At 48.1% G+C, this 18,012-nt stretch overlaps 2 protein-coding genes across 3 annotated transcripts in view; one reads left to right on the top strand and one right to left on the bottom strand.

The window, feature by feature from the left end:
* Positions 1–18,012, top strand: part of LOC119159369 (unconventional myosin-Ie-like) — a 292,958-nt gene that overhangs the window by 62,453 nt on the left and 212,493 nt on the right. For both annotated transcript variants that reach the window (XM_075865081.1, XM_075865080.1), the window contains exon 4: positions 12,071–12,165. In XM_075865081.1, the coding sequence (XP_075721196.1) occupies positions 12,071–12,165 (95 nt within the window). The remainder of the gene's footprint in view (positions 1–12,070; positions 12,166–18,012) is intronic.
* Positions 1–18,012, bottom strand: part of Ih (hyperpolarization activated cyclic nucleotide gated potassium channel Ih) — a 325,658-nt gene that overhangs the window by 304,731 nt on the left and 2,915 nt on the right. The window lies entirely within an intron of this gene.

Below are 18,012 nucleotides of genomic sequence, written 5' to 3'. Positions count from 1 at the left end.
CCTAAGTGGCACTGTCCTATGGCGAGTGTCGTCTTTTACATTCTAGTTTCTGATACGTGGCGCAGGAGCTCCGCTCAGCGCCACGCATGTTTTGTAAGCAGAAGCATGTTTTGCAAGTCAAGTTTACTAAACTTGTGCAGTTGAGTTACACGCTTGGCATGCTACAGCTAGATAGTAAACAATAGTTAGGCACTTGTTCACGCTGTGAAGGCGGGGTGATAGAAGAGGTTGATGGATGCGGGGTGTCAACGGAGTATATCGCGCGCATGTGACTCACTGTAATTTCATTAAGTATAGGTGTTAAACTTGAAATGAAGATGTGGAAAGAATATGATCGATGGGCAATGTGTGGCCATCTTTGATCTCCCTCCCTGTATAGATGGCAGGAGAAAGGGATGCAGAGATAGGAGGGAAGTCCATGAATGTTATATAGTAGAGCGTCTGCCTTGTTATCCTACAGAAGGGTTAAGGAAAAAAAACACAGCGACACTGAGCATCATTTTTACACGAATTGAACCGACTCAGACTGGTTGCTCTCTTTCGCCCAACGTTCACTCAAGCCTGTGCACTTCGAGCACTGAGCTGCGGTTCCAAACACTACGGCAGTGGCGGATGTTGCCACGATTCGGACACCATTTATTTCGGAAATGGTCACGAGACCAGCCAGTTCAAAGTTGAACGAAAGGAGGAGACTAGGTGGGGAAAATAAACGGCGGGAAAAACTACAAGCGTGCGTTGTAATAGACGGATTACTGGAAATATCACAAAGGTGAGCGAGGGGTAAGGACGGTGTTTACGGTTGATATTTCGGATTTTCCCCCTCTTGGCTAGCAGCTTTGAACAAGCGTCTTCGCAGTGTGCCATCGGCGTCGTTGGTGCACACCTTGCACTTGATAAACCGCTTAAGCACGCCGCAAGCGTTTTTGAATATATTATACGCTAGAATTCAGCGCACCTAAAGTGTACCCGCGCAACGAATGCCAGCAGGATTCAAGGTACGTTGGATAAAAGCGAAGAGAACGTGGTATTGCCTATGCGACATGAAAAAAAAAAGTGGTGGGAGGGCTGGGAAGGGGGCAACTTCTGACATTATGGCGTACGTGTACACGCATCCTCGCTTTTTTTTTCTCGTATCATTTGCAATGGGGGGAGTGGGGGTGGAGTATAACAGTGGTACCAGCTGCGGGGAACGCCACCATTCTTAAAAATGTCGTTAGTTCGTCCATAAACAGAGACTCCATAGTTGAAGCTCAGCTGCCACCGGGAAGCCTCGAAATGGCCCAATTTCAGCCCGGCCTCGTCATCTATCTGTCGTCACCTGGTGTAATGGCCAAGAAAATTTTGCGCATTTTAACCCGAGGGTATGTCACTTTCTAGCTTTTTTTTTTTAATGAGGAAAAGGAGGGGCGAGTTCGCTTCGGCTCATTTATTTTGATAGCCTACCTGCTCCGCTCCTGCCGCTTCGTTTAGCGTAGAGCCCAGGCTCTTTATCACTGCATTAACAAGCTCTCGCTATTGTGATGTCACGGTTAAGCATGGATTCAGTCTCGTGGCGAGCTCGTTATACCCAGCTACTCGCGCAAGAGAACATCTGTGAAACGAGGTACTCACCCACAAAGCGTGGGTGGCGCGCGGAAAAGCTCACCTGCGTGCAGCCTGAAAATCATTATAGAGATGCGCGCCCATTTCGCGGCGTGGTTATCCGAGCGGTGTCCGTCCGCACCTGCTGTCTCTTTTATTTCGCCGTACTTCACGCCATTTTGCTCGTAGTCTGCCATGGCTATGGGTTTCATACTTGCATGTAGGACACACGTGTCGAAGGTGAGGTTGCTAACTGTTAGCTTCCGTTTTCACCAGTGTAGATAGTTAAATTTATTGATCGGCGAGCGCTTGACTTGACTAGACTGAGCGCCCGAAACTTTGCCGCGAACGTTGAATGATTTCCGTAGTTGTCGTTAATTAGTATGTGGACAGACGAGTATAGAAGCGTGACAAGCAACACAGGGTTGTCTTAGGGTAAGAACTTTCTTCCGATTACGGTGTATTGACTTCTTACAACTTTACGAAGTGTTCAGTCAATACCCGCGATAAGTAATGCATGACGTCAAGCTGGTGTACGCCAGAGGGATTCATGGTAGATATCAGCCACTGCACATCGAGAATAGAATTCGATATCCTGATGCTAAAACTTAAATGAACTCGAGTCACAGCAAGTTCGGTGTCAGCGTTGACGACGTTGTTGATGGACGGAAGATTTACGATGGAAGCATAGATGGAAGCACACAGCTCGAACGAGGTTCCAATCCAGGCATTCTGCATGGTAGTCAAGTTTTCTATTGTAGAGTTACTCCAATGCTTGCTTTAAACGGTGTACACTGTTATGAACAACGCATGACAGCTTTTGAAAAAGGCATTCTCGTTTCTATCAGGTTATTGTAATATGTGAAAAAAAAAAACAACTAAGCTCTCTATTGCGAATGGAGTTCGAGGAAAAAGTGGGGCATATGTCTACCACTGCCCTTAAGTGTATCAGGAAGTAAAAAAATATGACATGTGTGTCCTACTGCCCACAGAAAGACAGTCGCTTAGAAAAAAAAATTCTTTTATTTTTGTTGCTAACTTGCTGCTGCCTTACAATCAACAAAACAGCCCCTCCTTGGTGGTCTATACTGGCTAAGGTACTCGGCTGCTGACCCACAGGTCGCGGCGTCGAATCCCGGCTGTGGCGGCTGCACTTTCATTGGAGGTGAAAGTGCTGTAGGCCCCGTGTGCTCACATTTTGGTGCCCGTTAAAGAACCCTAGGTGGTCGAAATTTCCGGAGACCTCTACTACGGCGTCTCTGATAATCATATGGTGGTTTTGGGAAGTTACACCCCACATATAAATCCACAATCGTCAAAAAAAAAGCCTACAAAGACCAACTTCCTATCAAAAAAGTTAACTAAGTGTCTATTGTACATTCATTCGCTATAATAGCACTCGAAAATACCCTAAACAACCGTCAAGTCGCGGCAAGACCAAATGGGGTTTCAGTGCTTTTTATCCGCTTTTGTAACAACGTAATAGACGTTGACTTCGGAAACTAGTCAAACGTGTCTCGAATAAGGTTGCTTATCAAACTCCCATTTTCAGGGTGTAGCGTGTATTTTGCTGCGAAAAAGAAAATAAACTTACATCGCTGCTCTAACGCCAGTGCTACGTTCCGACGTTATGTACAGCCATAAGCTCACCTTTGCATGACAGTGTAGCTAACGTATACCTGTCAAACCCATAGTGGGCGTACACCTACTAAACTTAAACAGGCGCCGATCTGCCTCCTAACATTTTTCTCAAAGCAAAACATCTGTCACAGCCTGCCACTCACCCACTGCTTTGCATCAAATTTGTTCCAACGATGCGCGTGAATTTCGTTTTACAACAGTGCCTTGAAACGTCAGTTCGGTAATGATTTGGCAAACGCCCAGCGCACGAATATACGTCTCTTATTTCCGAGGATTTCGAGAGTAGACGTGATTAACGCGATCGGAATTTGAAAGTGGTGAAAAGCCCAAGAGGCTTGCAATGATCGTGTGCAGCATGGGTCACGATTCGGCGTAACATTAGAGTGGCCGGGAAAACGTGTAGGGTTTGTGGGCCTGGATTAGATTGGACAAACGTGGGATTCTATAGAGCGGCCCCACCTGTAAGGAGACCTATCCTTGAGTTCCGTAAAATTCAAAACGATACCTCACGCTTTTGCTGCGTTCTATTTATGCAAAGTAGCTCGTCTGAAAAGCGGTTCGTTTTCGAGCAAACAAACTTTCTGAAATGAAACGGTCGAGAGATTGCAGTAACTTTTGTACCGCATAGTTACACATTGGAGTGTGAACCCAGACATTAGAGTGTGAACCCAGACGCCTTGCGAATGAGGCGGTGTTAGCTACACATAAAACCGACGGACATCAAAGAAATCACGTCAGTTAGCAAAGTAGGGGGAAGGTCCAGTCGGCTAATCTGGATTGCTGGGACAAACGGATGAGGACAACGTTGTTGCGTAATTTTTTGTCCTATTGTTACCTTATTTGAAACGACGCCATTACAGAAATAAAGTAAGAGAGGGGAGCAGAAGATGTGGTAAATGAATAATGGTGAACTTATTGTTTAACCTTAATGCGGAATTTTCGCAGTATATACAATAACGCGATATTAAAGCTAGCGAAGCATTCATTTCTATACCTAATGGGCATACTTGAATAAATTTTCTCGTAACATTTTGCTTGCTAGGTCAAAAACGTGAGAAAGCAAATGGAGGCTAATGCAAAAGCCGGTGAAATGGGATCAGAGATATTCGTGAATAATGAGCTAACGAGTAAACCCACGTGCGCTTCTGCGAAGAAAATGTGCGTAGAGCACATTCTATTATAGCTATGTTGATTCTTCTAAAGTCATAATTGCCTTTCTTCGCCTCAAAAACTAGAGAGTAGATTCTGTTTATTTAAAAAAAAACTCCCCCGGTTGCTACACTCTCAAGCAGACTTTTGAGGTCGCTTGCAGATTTCTAAGAAACACACAAGGGGCAACACACCACATTTCATGCTGATTCGCTCATTTTGAATGTCTTTAAAGAATAAGGAAAAACTGTAACGTAAATTGAGAAAATTAGAACTTATAAAACACGAGCTCATTAGAGTCCCATTTCATGTCTCCTCTTTCTAGTAAAGGAACACCGCTTTTAGTCAATGGAATATTTTTCGCGTTTGCGTGCTTACAGCATGGTTTAAGATCATCAATCTCGCGTTGTTTCAACACGCTTTCTTTCTTTCTCTCTCTCTTTCTTTCTTTCTTTCTTTCTTTTCTTCTTTCTCTTCCTTCTTTCTTTCTTTCTTTATTTCGCACACTAAGTACTTTAGCTTGCGATTAAGCTTTGTATTTACTTTTCTAAGCTTGTATGTTGCAGTATAAATGGAACGTATGATTCGTTTACCTCCAGTGCCTTTTCTCGCTCTGTATTTCTCTCCACGCTAATGTATTGATATTTTAGCAGATTTCGTTCGGTGGTGTACTCCCCAATTCTGTATTTCGTTTTTTTTTTGGTACACGGAGTCTTCATTCAAAAAGGTTTCTCCTATATACTTCTGATATATCTATGTTTAAGTTTTGTATCTGTTTTACAGACATCGCAAAGATACGTGTAAGTGGCATCTCTACCTGTTACTGACCACGACTAATTTATCTAACATTCCCTCCTTGTCTCTGTAACCATCCTCTGGCTTTTTCCTTTAACCTATAAGCTGACGCTTAACCTTTGTCCATTTCGAGCGAGGAAATCAATGGCGGCACCGCAAAGAAAGTCGTCGAAGCAACACAACGCAGAGTTCCAGCAAAGAATGTCAATGATTCCTTTTTGCTCTTTTAAAACCGCCGCTCCCCATTAGGGAATCGGGGCCAGAAAAAATAGGACCCCGAGCTTGAGTCGAAGCACGGGGGGGACGGTAAGGGAGGGTTGGGGGTGTTCCGGGATAAGAATGGATGACTGCAGGAAAATGCAGAGGTGGCCAAGGAATACGAAGAGAAGAGAGAACGAAAGATAACAAAGACGGTCTGGGTGGCTCTAGAGAACGCTGCTTTCCGCGGAATACTTGAATGAACCGAGCTTGTGCAAGCGCTGATGTTGCATTTCTCTAAGTACGCGAGGGAATTCTTCCTGACAGGAAGGAGAGACAAAGTAAACTGCGCGGGGCCCTACACGCCGTCAAGGCCGGGAAGCGCCGATGGAAGAGCAGCGTCGGTGGCCTCTCTTTTGTTGTCCGTTCGTCGGTGATTTCTGCCTTTCTTCTATTTCGCCTTGATTTCTTCAAGCAGCATCGCAATGTACGTTAAAGTTTGAGTCATCTTAGGTATTTACGCCCGATATTGATGATTTCATCTATTTACCATTGTATTGCCAACGGCTCCATTCTTTCGTCCTCTATCAAATTTTTTTGTAGCAGAGGCTCGCATCATGTGTGTACTCGCTGCTTATTGTATTTGTTGCTCGCTAACCTATAGTTTGTAGTTAGTCGTCGCCCGGCGTTCACTCGTACTTTTTGTTCTACCGAACGAGCCGCCATACTGTGCATAGTATTTAAGTACTTTCCTCGTCAAATGAAACAGCAGCAAGCATTCGCAGGGGTATAGTGCGTTTCCTCCCGTTATCACAGTGAACTTCCCGAAACATCGTGTCTTGCACCCTTATGATCTGTTCCACGTCATTGTCCTCGTGTTAGAGGTCAGGTGAACATGGTATCAGGTTCTTACACAATTAAACTATTGAACGAATGCGCGCTCCTGTCTGTTGGGGTCTATCCAACAATTCAGCCACCCGGCTGAAGTTCAACGCCTTGCCCTACGCCCAGCCATCTTGATCTGGTGGCTGCGTTCTTACTTGCCCGCATTGTCAATCAAATAATACGCATATGTGAGGTGCAACATCAATACGTAAGTGTTAGGCAGTGTGTCTTTGTATTTAAAAAAATACATAGCTACGTAATTCTAAAGCCCGGAGTGTTTATTACGCTGCACTGACGATGCGATGCTGCCCCGCCGCGGTGGTCTAGTGGCTAAGGTACTTGGCTGCTGACCCGCAGGTCGCGGGTTCAAATCCCAGCTGTGGCGGCTGCATTTACGATGGAAGCGGAAATGTTGTAGGCCCGTGTACTCAGATTTGGGTGCACGTTAAAGAACCCCAGGCGGTCGAAATTTCCGTAGCCCTCCACTGCGGCGTCTCTCATAATCATATGGTGGTTTCGGGACGTGAAACCCCACATATCGATCAATCAACGATGCGATGCTATAGACGAAAAAAGCGGTTGTTTCGTATACGCTCCGCTAAAACAAACGATCCGGTCCTGCCGCTAACTAGTAGCTGTGCGTTCGAAAAAATTCTTTTTTTTATATTCTTATTACTGCCAGATGGTGCCATATCTCACGTAGCGCCTCCAGACATAGAAGACTGTCATCTTTCGACGTCCTTAGCCATGAAGCATGGAGATACGCGACCAATATTGTTGTGGCTGACAAGACCACTGGTTGCTCTCTTTAGCTGATGGCTATGGGAACCGACCGACCGACCGACCGACCGACCGACCGACCGACCGACCGACCGACCGACCGACCGACCGACCGACCGACCGACCGACCGACCGACCGACCGACCGACCGACCGACCGACCGACCGACCGACCGACCGACCGACCGACCGACCGACCGACCGACCGACCGACCGACCGACCGACCGACCGACCGACCGACCGACCGACCGACCGACCGACCGACCGACCGACCGACCGACCGACCGACCGACCGACCGACCGACCGACCGACCGACCGACCGACCGACCGACCGACCGACCGACCGACCGACCGACCGACCGACCGACCGACCGACCGACCGACCGACCGACCGACCGACCGACCGACCGACCGACCGACCGACCGACCGACCGACCGACCGACCGACCGACCGACCGACCGACCGACCGACCGACCGACCGACCGACCGACCGACCGACCGACCGACCGACCGACCGACCGACCGACCGACCGACCGACCGACCGACCGACCGACCGACCGACCGACCGACCGACCGACCGACCGACCGACCGACCGACCGACCGACCGACCGACCGACCGACCGACCGACCGACCGACCGACCGACCGACCGACCGACCGACCGACCGACCGACCGACCGACCGACCGACCGACCGACCGACCGACCGACCGACCGACCGACCGACCGACCGACCGACCGACCGACCGACCGACCGACCGACCGACCGACCGACCGACCGACCGACCGACCGACCGACCGACCGACCGACCGACCGACCGACCGACCGACCGACCGACCGACCGACCGACCGACCGACCGACCGACCGACCGACCGACCGACCGAGTCACGACACGCGTGTGATGCACAAGCAGGCGGAGACAATTTTTAGTCTGTTAGTGACGCCGCTTTTATCTCATTAGGGGATCGATTTGTGTTCTTATGGCACTAGCAACTACAGCGTCGTATACTTTCAGCACTACGAAAAAGCTTCTTCCACTGCGTCGCCGCACTTAACCTCAACAGACATTTCTGCTGAAGTCAAAGTGATAATGTGGCTTGTATACTTAGTGAGAACTTACCGTAGCTTAATTTCAGGCATCTTTTTATTTTTTTTTCACATATACAACATTGGAGAGATCCGCATTGTCCTAGCAGGTGAGCAGCGGGGCGGGGCAGGCTTCTATATATGTCTGCATCCGTCCCTCCTAGAGAAAATATAACAAACGTGTAGAAAGAAGGCCCGCTAGCAAGGACAATAAATTAGCCGAAAGGACAGGCCGCAGACAAAGGAGACCTCGTCGAACTGAAGAATGAGCCTAGTCAGTGCCACGGGTCAGAGGTCGCGCTTCATTGGCGGCGACCTTCGCCCATCTCGTTCCAGAGAGCGGCTCGTTAGACAGCGCGTTCGACCGCCGGGTGCTGCGAAGACGATGTCGCTTGAATAGCAGCGACCAGCGAGTGCGGAAACGTCTGCATTGTTCCGTACAACGCGAATCGCAGGAGTCTATTCGCTGACGGCTGCTGTATAGTTCTAGAAGCGGTGTAATGCGCGCTTTGATCGGCGGCGCCGCGCTGCGTCTATCGCGATCATTTATATCAGTCCGAGAGCCAGTCGTTTCTGAATAAGTCTTGAAGGCGCCTCTCTTAAATTGGCATACCGAAACGAGATGTTCGCTGCATGATTACAACTTGAAATTATCAACGCCGATCGAACTAGGAGTAACGCAAGGACAAACTAAGGACTAACGTTTCGACAATGATGCATGGTGTTTGTCAAAACAACAACTGATTTTGCCACAACATGGCTGTGTTGTTTCCTAAAGTGCGTGACGAAGTATTAGCTGCCTCGGCGAACACTCGAACACTTCTCGAGACGTTGGCGCCAGAGACTTACTGTTACAAAAGTGCAAAAAGTGCATTTATACAGTATATAGACAGTCAAAATATATTTTTATTGTGGTAACTTTTTTACATCAGAGCTGTTAGGATTTTCGGTACGCCGCGTGGCGTGATCTGGGTGCCCTCGTCACCACGAAACAGCGTTCTCTCTTCATCTTCTTCTTCGCTCCAAGAAGACGCACTCCGATTTGTACGGCGTGGGTTACAAAAAACCTGATGAGCAGGAGAACGAGTACACAGAAAGAAATGTATACGAAGACCACAAGTAGAAAGACAGAAAAATTGAAAAAAAAAACTGTAAAAAAGAATATTTAGAGTGCAGTAACGACTGTTTAATACTAGCGCTTGCTTTTACAAAACGAGCGCAAAAGCAGCCGCGTTAACCGAGGCCCCGTCTCACTTGACGAGGCGTCGTCCTGTATACCCGCTTGTATCGAGGCTCGGCATCGCTTCTGCTGACGATGTTCGACGCCCCCCTGCGTGCTATGGAATAAACTATTGATCCCGGCTGCCGCGAATCGAGCTGTCTGCCGGACCGATACGAGCCGAAATTGAATCCACGATGCGTTTGTCCCGAACGAATCATGGCGATGTAATGTTTCCCGACCGGGAACCCCTTTCGCATTCCCTCTCGGCCCCCTGGGAGCCAGCTTCCGCTCCGGTTCCTCCTTTCTTTTCGGGGCGGCGCCGAGATTCGTATGATAGCTGTGTAGTTTGCCCCGTACACGGTCTTGTGTGAATATCACGGACGGGGACGTGTGTTACGAAATCCCTTAAATTGACGGTCGCATAGACAGGCCGATGCGGAAAGTGTTGATGCTGTTGTGCAGTCGAGGTTATTACGTCCGCCCCCCATGCATGCGTGGTGGTTCTCATACTCTGCATTCGTTTATTTCATTTTTTTATTGCTAAAATAGCATTGGTTTGGCCTCCTCTTCATCGCTCGTTCTTATATGTTGTGTTTTTTTTTTGTGTAGGCGTAATCTTTTAATTTTACTCTAGGTTCTCATGGAAGCACTTCCTCGTGTACTTGTCTTTTACTGTTTTTGTACTCAGTATGCAGTAATGAAAAGTCCTGCAGGTTTACGCTAATCTTCCTACGTTTAACATATTTTTTGCAGCACTATGGTACTTTTTGAAATCGCCTTCATACGGCAGCAGTGTCCTCCTTATTCAGCTTCCTCTTGCGTCCTTCATTCCCGTATCGCTTGCACTTTCACTTCTACAGTTGTACGATTTGTTGCCACGCATATATTTTATCATTAAGTTACGATTCACAGTACAGCACAGTTGCGTTTATGAACCTTCGGCTTGTCGAACGCTGAGGTGTACCAAGCAATGTTTTTTTGTATACAGCTATCGCCTACAGACATGCACCGCGGATTCCGGAAACTGTTTTTCAGTGGCCAACAGAATCGTTTTTTATCGCACTGTTTGTAATAATCGGGAACATGCGTCTCAAGGTTCGTAACATCGAAGTGCAGCTAAGAAAACAATAAATGACCGACAATGAAACGCTATACCACTTCCTTTATTGCGCTGGTAGTATTTCGCCTCTCTTTCTAGTTGATTTACAACCTTTATGTTTTCTGCTAAACGCTGTACAGATAGACCCAAAGGCAACTAAACTGCCTGACCCTTTCAATAAGCATACACGTATGACTATTCTGTGCGTTCACGTATACAACCTGAAAGAAAAAAATGGCAGCATATGCACGGAGTGAATGATGGAGAGTGGGGCGAAGCATTCGTCTGTCTATTCGTTCTTGCTTCCGTCCGTCCATGCGTCCGTCTGTGTGATCGTCCATGCGTCCATCCGACAGTGCGTGCGTGCGTCTGTTCGTGCGTCCGTCCCTGCGTTCGTCCATGCATCCGCCCCTGCGTCCGTTCATGCGTCCAACCATGCATCTGTATGTGTGTCCGTTCGTCCATCTATTCAACACTCCAAGTACCACCATCTTGCATCTTTTCATCATATTTGCCCCATATAGAAGCACCGCTATCCAACGGACATTCCAAGGAGTAAACGAGAGGTGGCACACGCACACTTTCTTACGGCTTGCGCTTTGGGTCTACTTCCCACCTTTAACCACCTCGAGTTCATGGTATATACTAGTTCACTGTATTCATGGCACTGCGGCCCTATGCTCGATGAACCTTTCTATATCTAAGGAGTTTACACCGAGGGAGTATAACGTAGCAACCCTTTCGTGTCAGATACTGCTCAATGTACATGCCAATGGCTGCTAAGGGGGATCGCAGCGTGTGCGTTAACTAAAAGCCGAATGCTCCTGTCTCTCATTCCCTATTAGCAGCCATTGGCATGCACACTGAGCACTATATTTTATTGTTCAACAACGCACAGAAGAAATCTCTCACCGCAACACCTTGAAGGTCAAAATCTTATACTTATTACACACTACTACAACGGCTACGAGGGACGAACGGGTGCCGCTATAAGGAGCTTCGCCCCTAAAACCTGAACGCATTGGTTGTTCGATCGAGTTCGCGTACAGTTTAATTTTGTTGCTCTTATTTACTTGCTGGGGCTACACCAGTAGCGCCAGTAGCGTCATAAACAAAAGTGTTGACACGTAAATGTAAACAAGCACGAACACCATTTTCACTGTACAACGAACAATTGCGCTTCTCATTCACAACGGTCTTCGTGCTATCCGCGCCCCGCCGCGGCGGTCTAGTGGCTAAGGTACTCGGCTGTTGACCCGCAGGTCACGGGATCGAGTCCCGGCTGCGGCAGCTGCATTTCCGATTAAGGCGGAAATGCTGCAGGCACGTGTGCTCAGATTTGGGGGCACGTTAAATAAACCCAGGTGGTTGAAATTTACGGAGCCCTCCAATACGGCGTCTCACATAATCATATGGTGGTTTTGGGGTGTTAAACCCCACATATCAATCAATCAAATCGTTCTTTCCGCCGGTTTCCGCTGTAGACCCAATGGCAGCTTTTTCTTGGGAACGATAGCAAAGTTGTAGTGATAGTGAAAGTAATGAATCATACTTTCCACAATTGAGAACGTAAATCTGAAATCTACGGAGCGTCGCCTGACTCTCTTTTTCTTTTATTTTTTAATCGCAGGCGTCCTACGAGAACCCGCCGCACATCTACGCCCTGGCTGACACCATGTACCGGAACATGGTCATCGACTCTGAGGGACAGTGCGTCATCATCTCGTAAGTGTTCGGATCACCTCGCTTTTTTATTGTTTTCTCTTTTAGGATGCGCGTAAAAACACAAGTTCATTCTACACGACGGCTGTACTGAACGCCAGCAAACGTTTACTCCGCAGCATTTCAAAGATACGAATCATCGTGTACGTCGCGTAAATGCCGAGCTCACCGTTTACGTTCCCACAAGCTTCTTCTGCGCTAACGCTCACGGGCACAAGATTCCTATACGTATCGTTATCTTCATTCACTGAGCTTTTGCATCTTTTTATCATTTTAATGGAACAATATTCGCACTTTCAGCAGTGGAGCTGTTTAGCACTACGTTTCTTCGTCACAGCCCACTGTTCTTAACGCGTTCCTTGATCACTCCGCAAGGGTCCATCATGTGCGTATTGCACTTTCTGAGCTAGCTGTAATCAATGAAAAACTCCTTTTAGATCAAGGCTGCCGCAACATCACCTGCGGTATGCGCGTGCTGCTGCAACTTTAAACTCCGTTTAGAGGGATATACTAATGATCTAAAAACAAATAATGAAACACAATAGCCCCATATTACCATTCTGCACGTTTTGAGCAGTAGTTTGCGCGCATCGACAACAGCCAAATATCTGTGGACGCTATTCTGTCAAGTGCCCGAGAGAAGACATTGCAACAGAAGGCGACAAAAGCTCTGTTGGAATTCCTACGCGACACGGACTTGGAACAAGCGGCTGTAACAGCGATGTCACACAGCGCGAAATACAAGACTGGGCTATGACTGAGTGTGCGCGCGTGTGCTGCCGAACGTGCTGTGTTTATCTCTCTTCCCCCTCTGCTCTCTATCGTTCATCTCCGCAATCCCCTTCCCATGCGCAGGGTAGCAAACCAGCTGCCTGTAGGCTGGTAAACCTCCCTGCCGTTCTTTTCCTCCTATTTTACTTCCTTCCTTGAGCAGTAGTTGATGAAATGGAAGTCGAAAGTTCTATATATCACAACATATTATGACGCTTCATTTGTTTAAATGCAACTGTTTTAAATGTTATTACTGCGTTGAGGTTGGTTACATGGCTGAATGAAATCTCATGAAAGGGGAATTACTAGAGGCTGGCCATTATGCTTCAGGCATTCTCCTGTGCACTCGTTCACCTCGAGTCTTCGTCTTTTTGCGCTGTTTCACAATCAAGCCGAACCAACAAGCCGAGTTTCGCACGCTGATGTTACCGTAGGACGCCGTAATGATAACGATAGCTGTTCTGGGAAAGGACTGCGCCACAACGTGGCTGCTTACGTAGTTGCCTCCGTTAGGATAACGTTTACTACAGCCGATAGATGACGACTCACTGCGTAATTACCGACAGGGGGACAATAAGAAGAATAACGGAGGAAGCACCGTCGTCGTAGTTGCGCTGTTGTCCATCGGGCATCACCAACTCGCCAAAGTTTTCACGTTACTACAGCTAAGTAGTCTATGATTCCCCCGGAGCGCATTTTCTGTTCCGGAAACCCTCCTGTTCTACGCTATCCTTCTTAGAGACCCTCTTCCTAAATCTGGATGAACTAACCCGGAACCCATCCGTGTACTCTTAGACGTGTAGTCGGGCACAGAGGGTCGTCCATGACAGCGTACGTTCCACGTACTGCATGGTTACCGAAAGTGGAGCAGACGCGAAGACCTGGCCCGTTCGTTATACGATAACGACCGAAAGACTGCTGAACTGGAGCCGTTATCTGGACGAGGCAAGAGGGGTTCGTGCCACCATGGTATTAGCTGTACGCAGGTCGAGGCTATCCTCATTGCGGGTGTACCACTCCGACGTGGGGGGAAACCGGATTAAGGAGCTCCGAGATTAGTTGTGGAGAGACTGTAGGAATTAGTAGACGCTGTCTGCGTCCCAGCCCGCCGGAGCTGACTTGTGGAAAATATAAGAGTCGGAGCATAACGGAACGGCAGTTAAGTTGCAAGGGCAATATGTTTTCGTTTAAACCTCTTTTGGAGCCCTTTCACTTTATATTTCGAACTAACCTTATTTTCCCCTACTTATGTGTCTGTGCATTTGTTGGTTGGTCGGTAGGGTTTCACGTCCCAAACCGATTGGCGTTACGAGAGACACTGTATTGTAGTGCTCCGAATAATTTCTAGTTCCTGGAGTTCTTGAACGTTCACTAACATCGCACGATACACGGATCTCCGTATTTCGCCGTCATTCAACTGCGACAGTCGCAGCTGGATTCAAACTCACGTCTTTCGGGTCAGCAGCAGAGTTTACCTTGACCACTCAGCCACTACGGCGCTTGGCCGCAGCCAGAAATTTTTTCCGGGAGGGGAGGGGGGGTCAGTTACATTTTATGTATGTTCGTGCGTTTGTATGTGAACGGGTGTATATAAACGAGCAAAATTTCGGGGGTGGGGCGGAGATTGTTAAACTCCCCCCCCCCCCCTTCCTGGCTAAACCACTGCTGCGGCGGCTGAGATGTCATCACCTGTGCAGCTCACAGGCACCCGGTGGTTGCCACTGTGCGAATCGACTGTTAACGTTGAGTTACGGTAAAGCGTGTCGTGCTTGGAAATTCAGGACGCGTCAATGCGAGAAGAGTTCGTGACAGGACGCCCAAAGAGGCGGTAAGTGCGGTAGCCAACATGCGTGCACGCCGTAGTAAAGGAGAAAGCCGGGACTTGCGGGGAGACCGAAAAGAAGTCGCCGCTCGCCTAACCAGATTACGGGGCGCGGTCAGGCAACTACATGGAGAGCTGCAGAAAAGTAGTATACGCCGGGTGAACGGAGGCGCGCGCTGAGTTTCTTTCTCGTATTGCAACCCGTGCAAATGAGGCTGTTCGTCAAAGCGGAGCGGCCTGATGCTTGCCGCTCGCGCGAATGTTTCTCCTCCGAGGCATCTACCACTGGCATCGCTCTCCAGGTGTCGTACTGAAAGGGCAGGCAGTAGCGTTGGGGCAGGCTGCCGCGCCGTTAACGAAATAAACCGCATCGCAAGCGCTCTGCCAGCGGTGCCATCGTGCGCCAGTCTTGGCGCGCGCACTGTAGCGACCGTCTCTGCACCTGTAATGCGGTTTGGCTCGGAAGCGGCGTTGCGAAACGGGAAGCCGTTTTCTTTGGGTACCGCATATATCCGCACATGAGCATATACGCTTAGGTCGAAAGCATTTTTGTACACGACCTTCTTTTCTGCCCAGCCTATTATACTTAGAAGGGTGAAAACTTCGGGAAAATTTCGATCAATCAGTCAACTAATCAATCAATCAATCAGGTAGTCAGTTAGTCAACCATCAATCAATCAATCAATCAATTAATCAATCAATCAACAAGAGATAGCCTTCTGGTGCGCAAAACACAATAATTAGCATTTGGGCTTTCACTCGTTGTGTGAAAACAGGGGCTCATGCACTAGTGCCAGGCAAGACACAAGACTGGTTAATTGAACTTTCGCGTTTTCGGTAACGCTAAAGCAGAATAAAGCAGTCGGGTTATAATCTGGTAAATGTGGCACACGTGGAAACGTCGTACTTTGCGCTCGGTACGATTTTCAATGGGCGCGGAAGAAAAATGACGGCAATAAAAAAAAAAGATTTTAGGCTCTTTAGTCACGTGTATTCCGATTTCAGGATGGGCCACTTGAGCAACCTGCGCCTGAAACAAGCGCGTCGTTCTCGCTAGAAAGGTGCCGAAGCCAGGTTGGCTCTTTATGCAAACCAAACATGGGAAAAAAAATTTACGAAAATAAACGATGCGAAGAATAGAACGGGACTACGCTGAAAGGTTGTTTCCTCCCGTATCGCCCGCTGAATAGTTTCGTAAGAAATCCTTGTGCATCCATTTCTCTGTCTTTCTTGTACAGCAAAGAGACAAAAGCACGTTTGTGCGAGCTCTCGGATAAGGCATAAACAGCCTTCTATGCCTTGAATGCACGAAGTTCCTCGTGGGCGATTGAGCACGCACCGCGAAGAATAATGCCCTCCGGACGGCTCCACGCATGCATTGTCCGGGGCGTCGTCGATCGACAGGGGTTATCGCATGTAGGTCACGCTGGCTTGTCTATATACGCCATTATGCGGGTAATAATACGCCGTTAGCCTCATCGCTTTTGGCGTATTCAGAAGAAGCGCGACAGGCGGTGACGTTCGGGGTAGCACGAGTTGTTAGTACACAGTAGGCGTCGCTTTCTCATTGTACCTGCAACTCGCCCTTTCTTTCTTTCTTTCTTTCTTTCTTTCTTTCTTTCTTTCTTTCTTTCTTTCTTTCTTTCTTTCTTTCTTTCTTTCTTTCTTTCTTTCTTTCTTTCTTTCTTTCTTTCTTTCCTTTCTTTCTTTCTTTTTTTCTTTCTTTCCTTTCTTTCTTTCTTTCTTTCTTTCTCTCTCTCTTTCTTTCTTTCTTTATTCTTTCTTTCTTTCTTTCTTTCTTTCTTTTTTTACCAACGCAGCTATCCCGGATCCACGTATAAGACCTTTTTTTGTAAGTTTCTATTTGACACCTTTCGAATATGTGTCACTGAACGTCGGAAGTCGAGCGCGAGATAACTCCTACATTACCCCCCCCCCCCCCCCATCTCGGTAGCATCCGCAAGGTCGTGACAGCAGCATATTCGAGACTTAGGCGAGACACCCAAACTTAAAATAAGATATAAACGAGCCAGATGTAAAGAAGACGAGCAACCCTTCGGACTCAAAGGCTGGCCACTCAGAGGAGAAAGAAAGAGAAGTGAAGAGGTAACGCATGGAACCGGAACAAAAATGAAATGGCCGTATAGCGAAAGAGGCACCATCGATTTCGCGTCGTGGCCTCCTGGGTTATAGCAGATTTGCTCACGTACGCAGACACCACACACACATAAACACACACACGTACGGTATATACTCTCTGCACAGAAAGAACGGCTGCCTCCAGAAACCCGCGCGGCATTATTTACTCCGACGCTGGCCACTATTTGGCGGCCTGTCTGAGAGCGGGTGAGGGATCTGTACACCTGCTCTTGTTGCTGTTCTCTTACGGCACGCATCTTCCGCAAGCCGGCCACTACAACTTTCTTCGGTGTGCCCCGGGAAACTTACCTGAGGGCTATGAGGTCCGCGGGAAAGAAGCGATAACGGTTGTTCGTAGGCCAATGATTTACCGTCCCTATCTCGGGTGCCCTTCTTGTGGTCCCCCGCAGCGCCTGGTCTCTGCGTCTTCTATACACTTCTTATTCTTCTGCTACCGCAGCTTCGACACGTCTGCTGTACTGTAACAGCGCGAACGCTGTCTTGGGCTTTGGGTGTTATTCTCTGCAGACTTCGCATCTTTGCATCATAAGTATATATGGCATATATAAATGAGATGACGTGGGACCTCTGTGTCTGCGGCATAGAATACGTGCAGGGGAAGTATGTGTTTAAGAGCTTATGATCTGTTTTTGTGTTAGAAGACGAATCTGCCTTCTTTTTTTATTTCTGCGTTTGACGCCTAATAGCCTGTCCTCTATAGTCTGACCTTTTTCGCGTGCACGTACGGAGGTACGGAAAGAAAGTAAATTGGTGAGTGAGTATTGCAGGTAATATCCGACAAAGTCGGGACGGCTGAGCACGTATAAGGTGTAAGTCCAGTTCTTCCGCATTCATACATGGTGCGCGTTAAGGCTGCAAAAAGCTGCCGCGAGTTTCTATGCAAGTAACTGATGCCAAGGACGGCAGGCAGAGAGAGTGTTACTGGCTCAGTTTATCACAACGGTGATAGAAAAAACTTCGTTGCGGTTATCTTTTGTTTGAACTTGTACTGGCTTTTGTTCTCGCGGCTTGTCCACCTGTGTGTGTGGGGGGGCGGGATGGGGGGCTTTACTTTAGGTACGTTCTCTGAAATAACTCAACGAAACTGATTGCGTTAG

This window comes from Rhipicephalus microplus, chromosome 1 (assembly GCF_043290135.1).
Source record: "Rhipicephalus microplus isolate Deutch F79 chromosome 1, USDA_Rmic, whole genome shotgun sequence".
NCBI lineage: Eukaryota > Metazoa > Arthropoda > Arachnida > Ixodida > Ixodidae > Rhipicephalus > Rhipicephalus microplus.
Note: the sequence above shows the minus strand (reverse complement) of the source record. Positions and strands in the feature narration are given on the sequence as shown.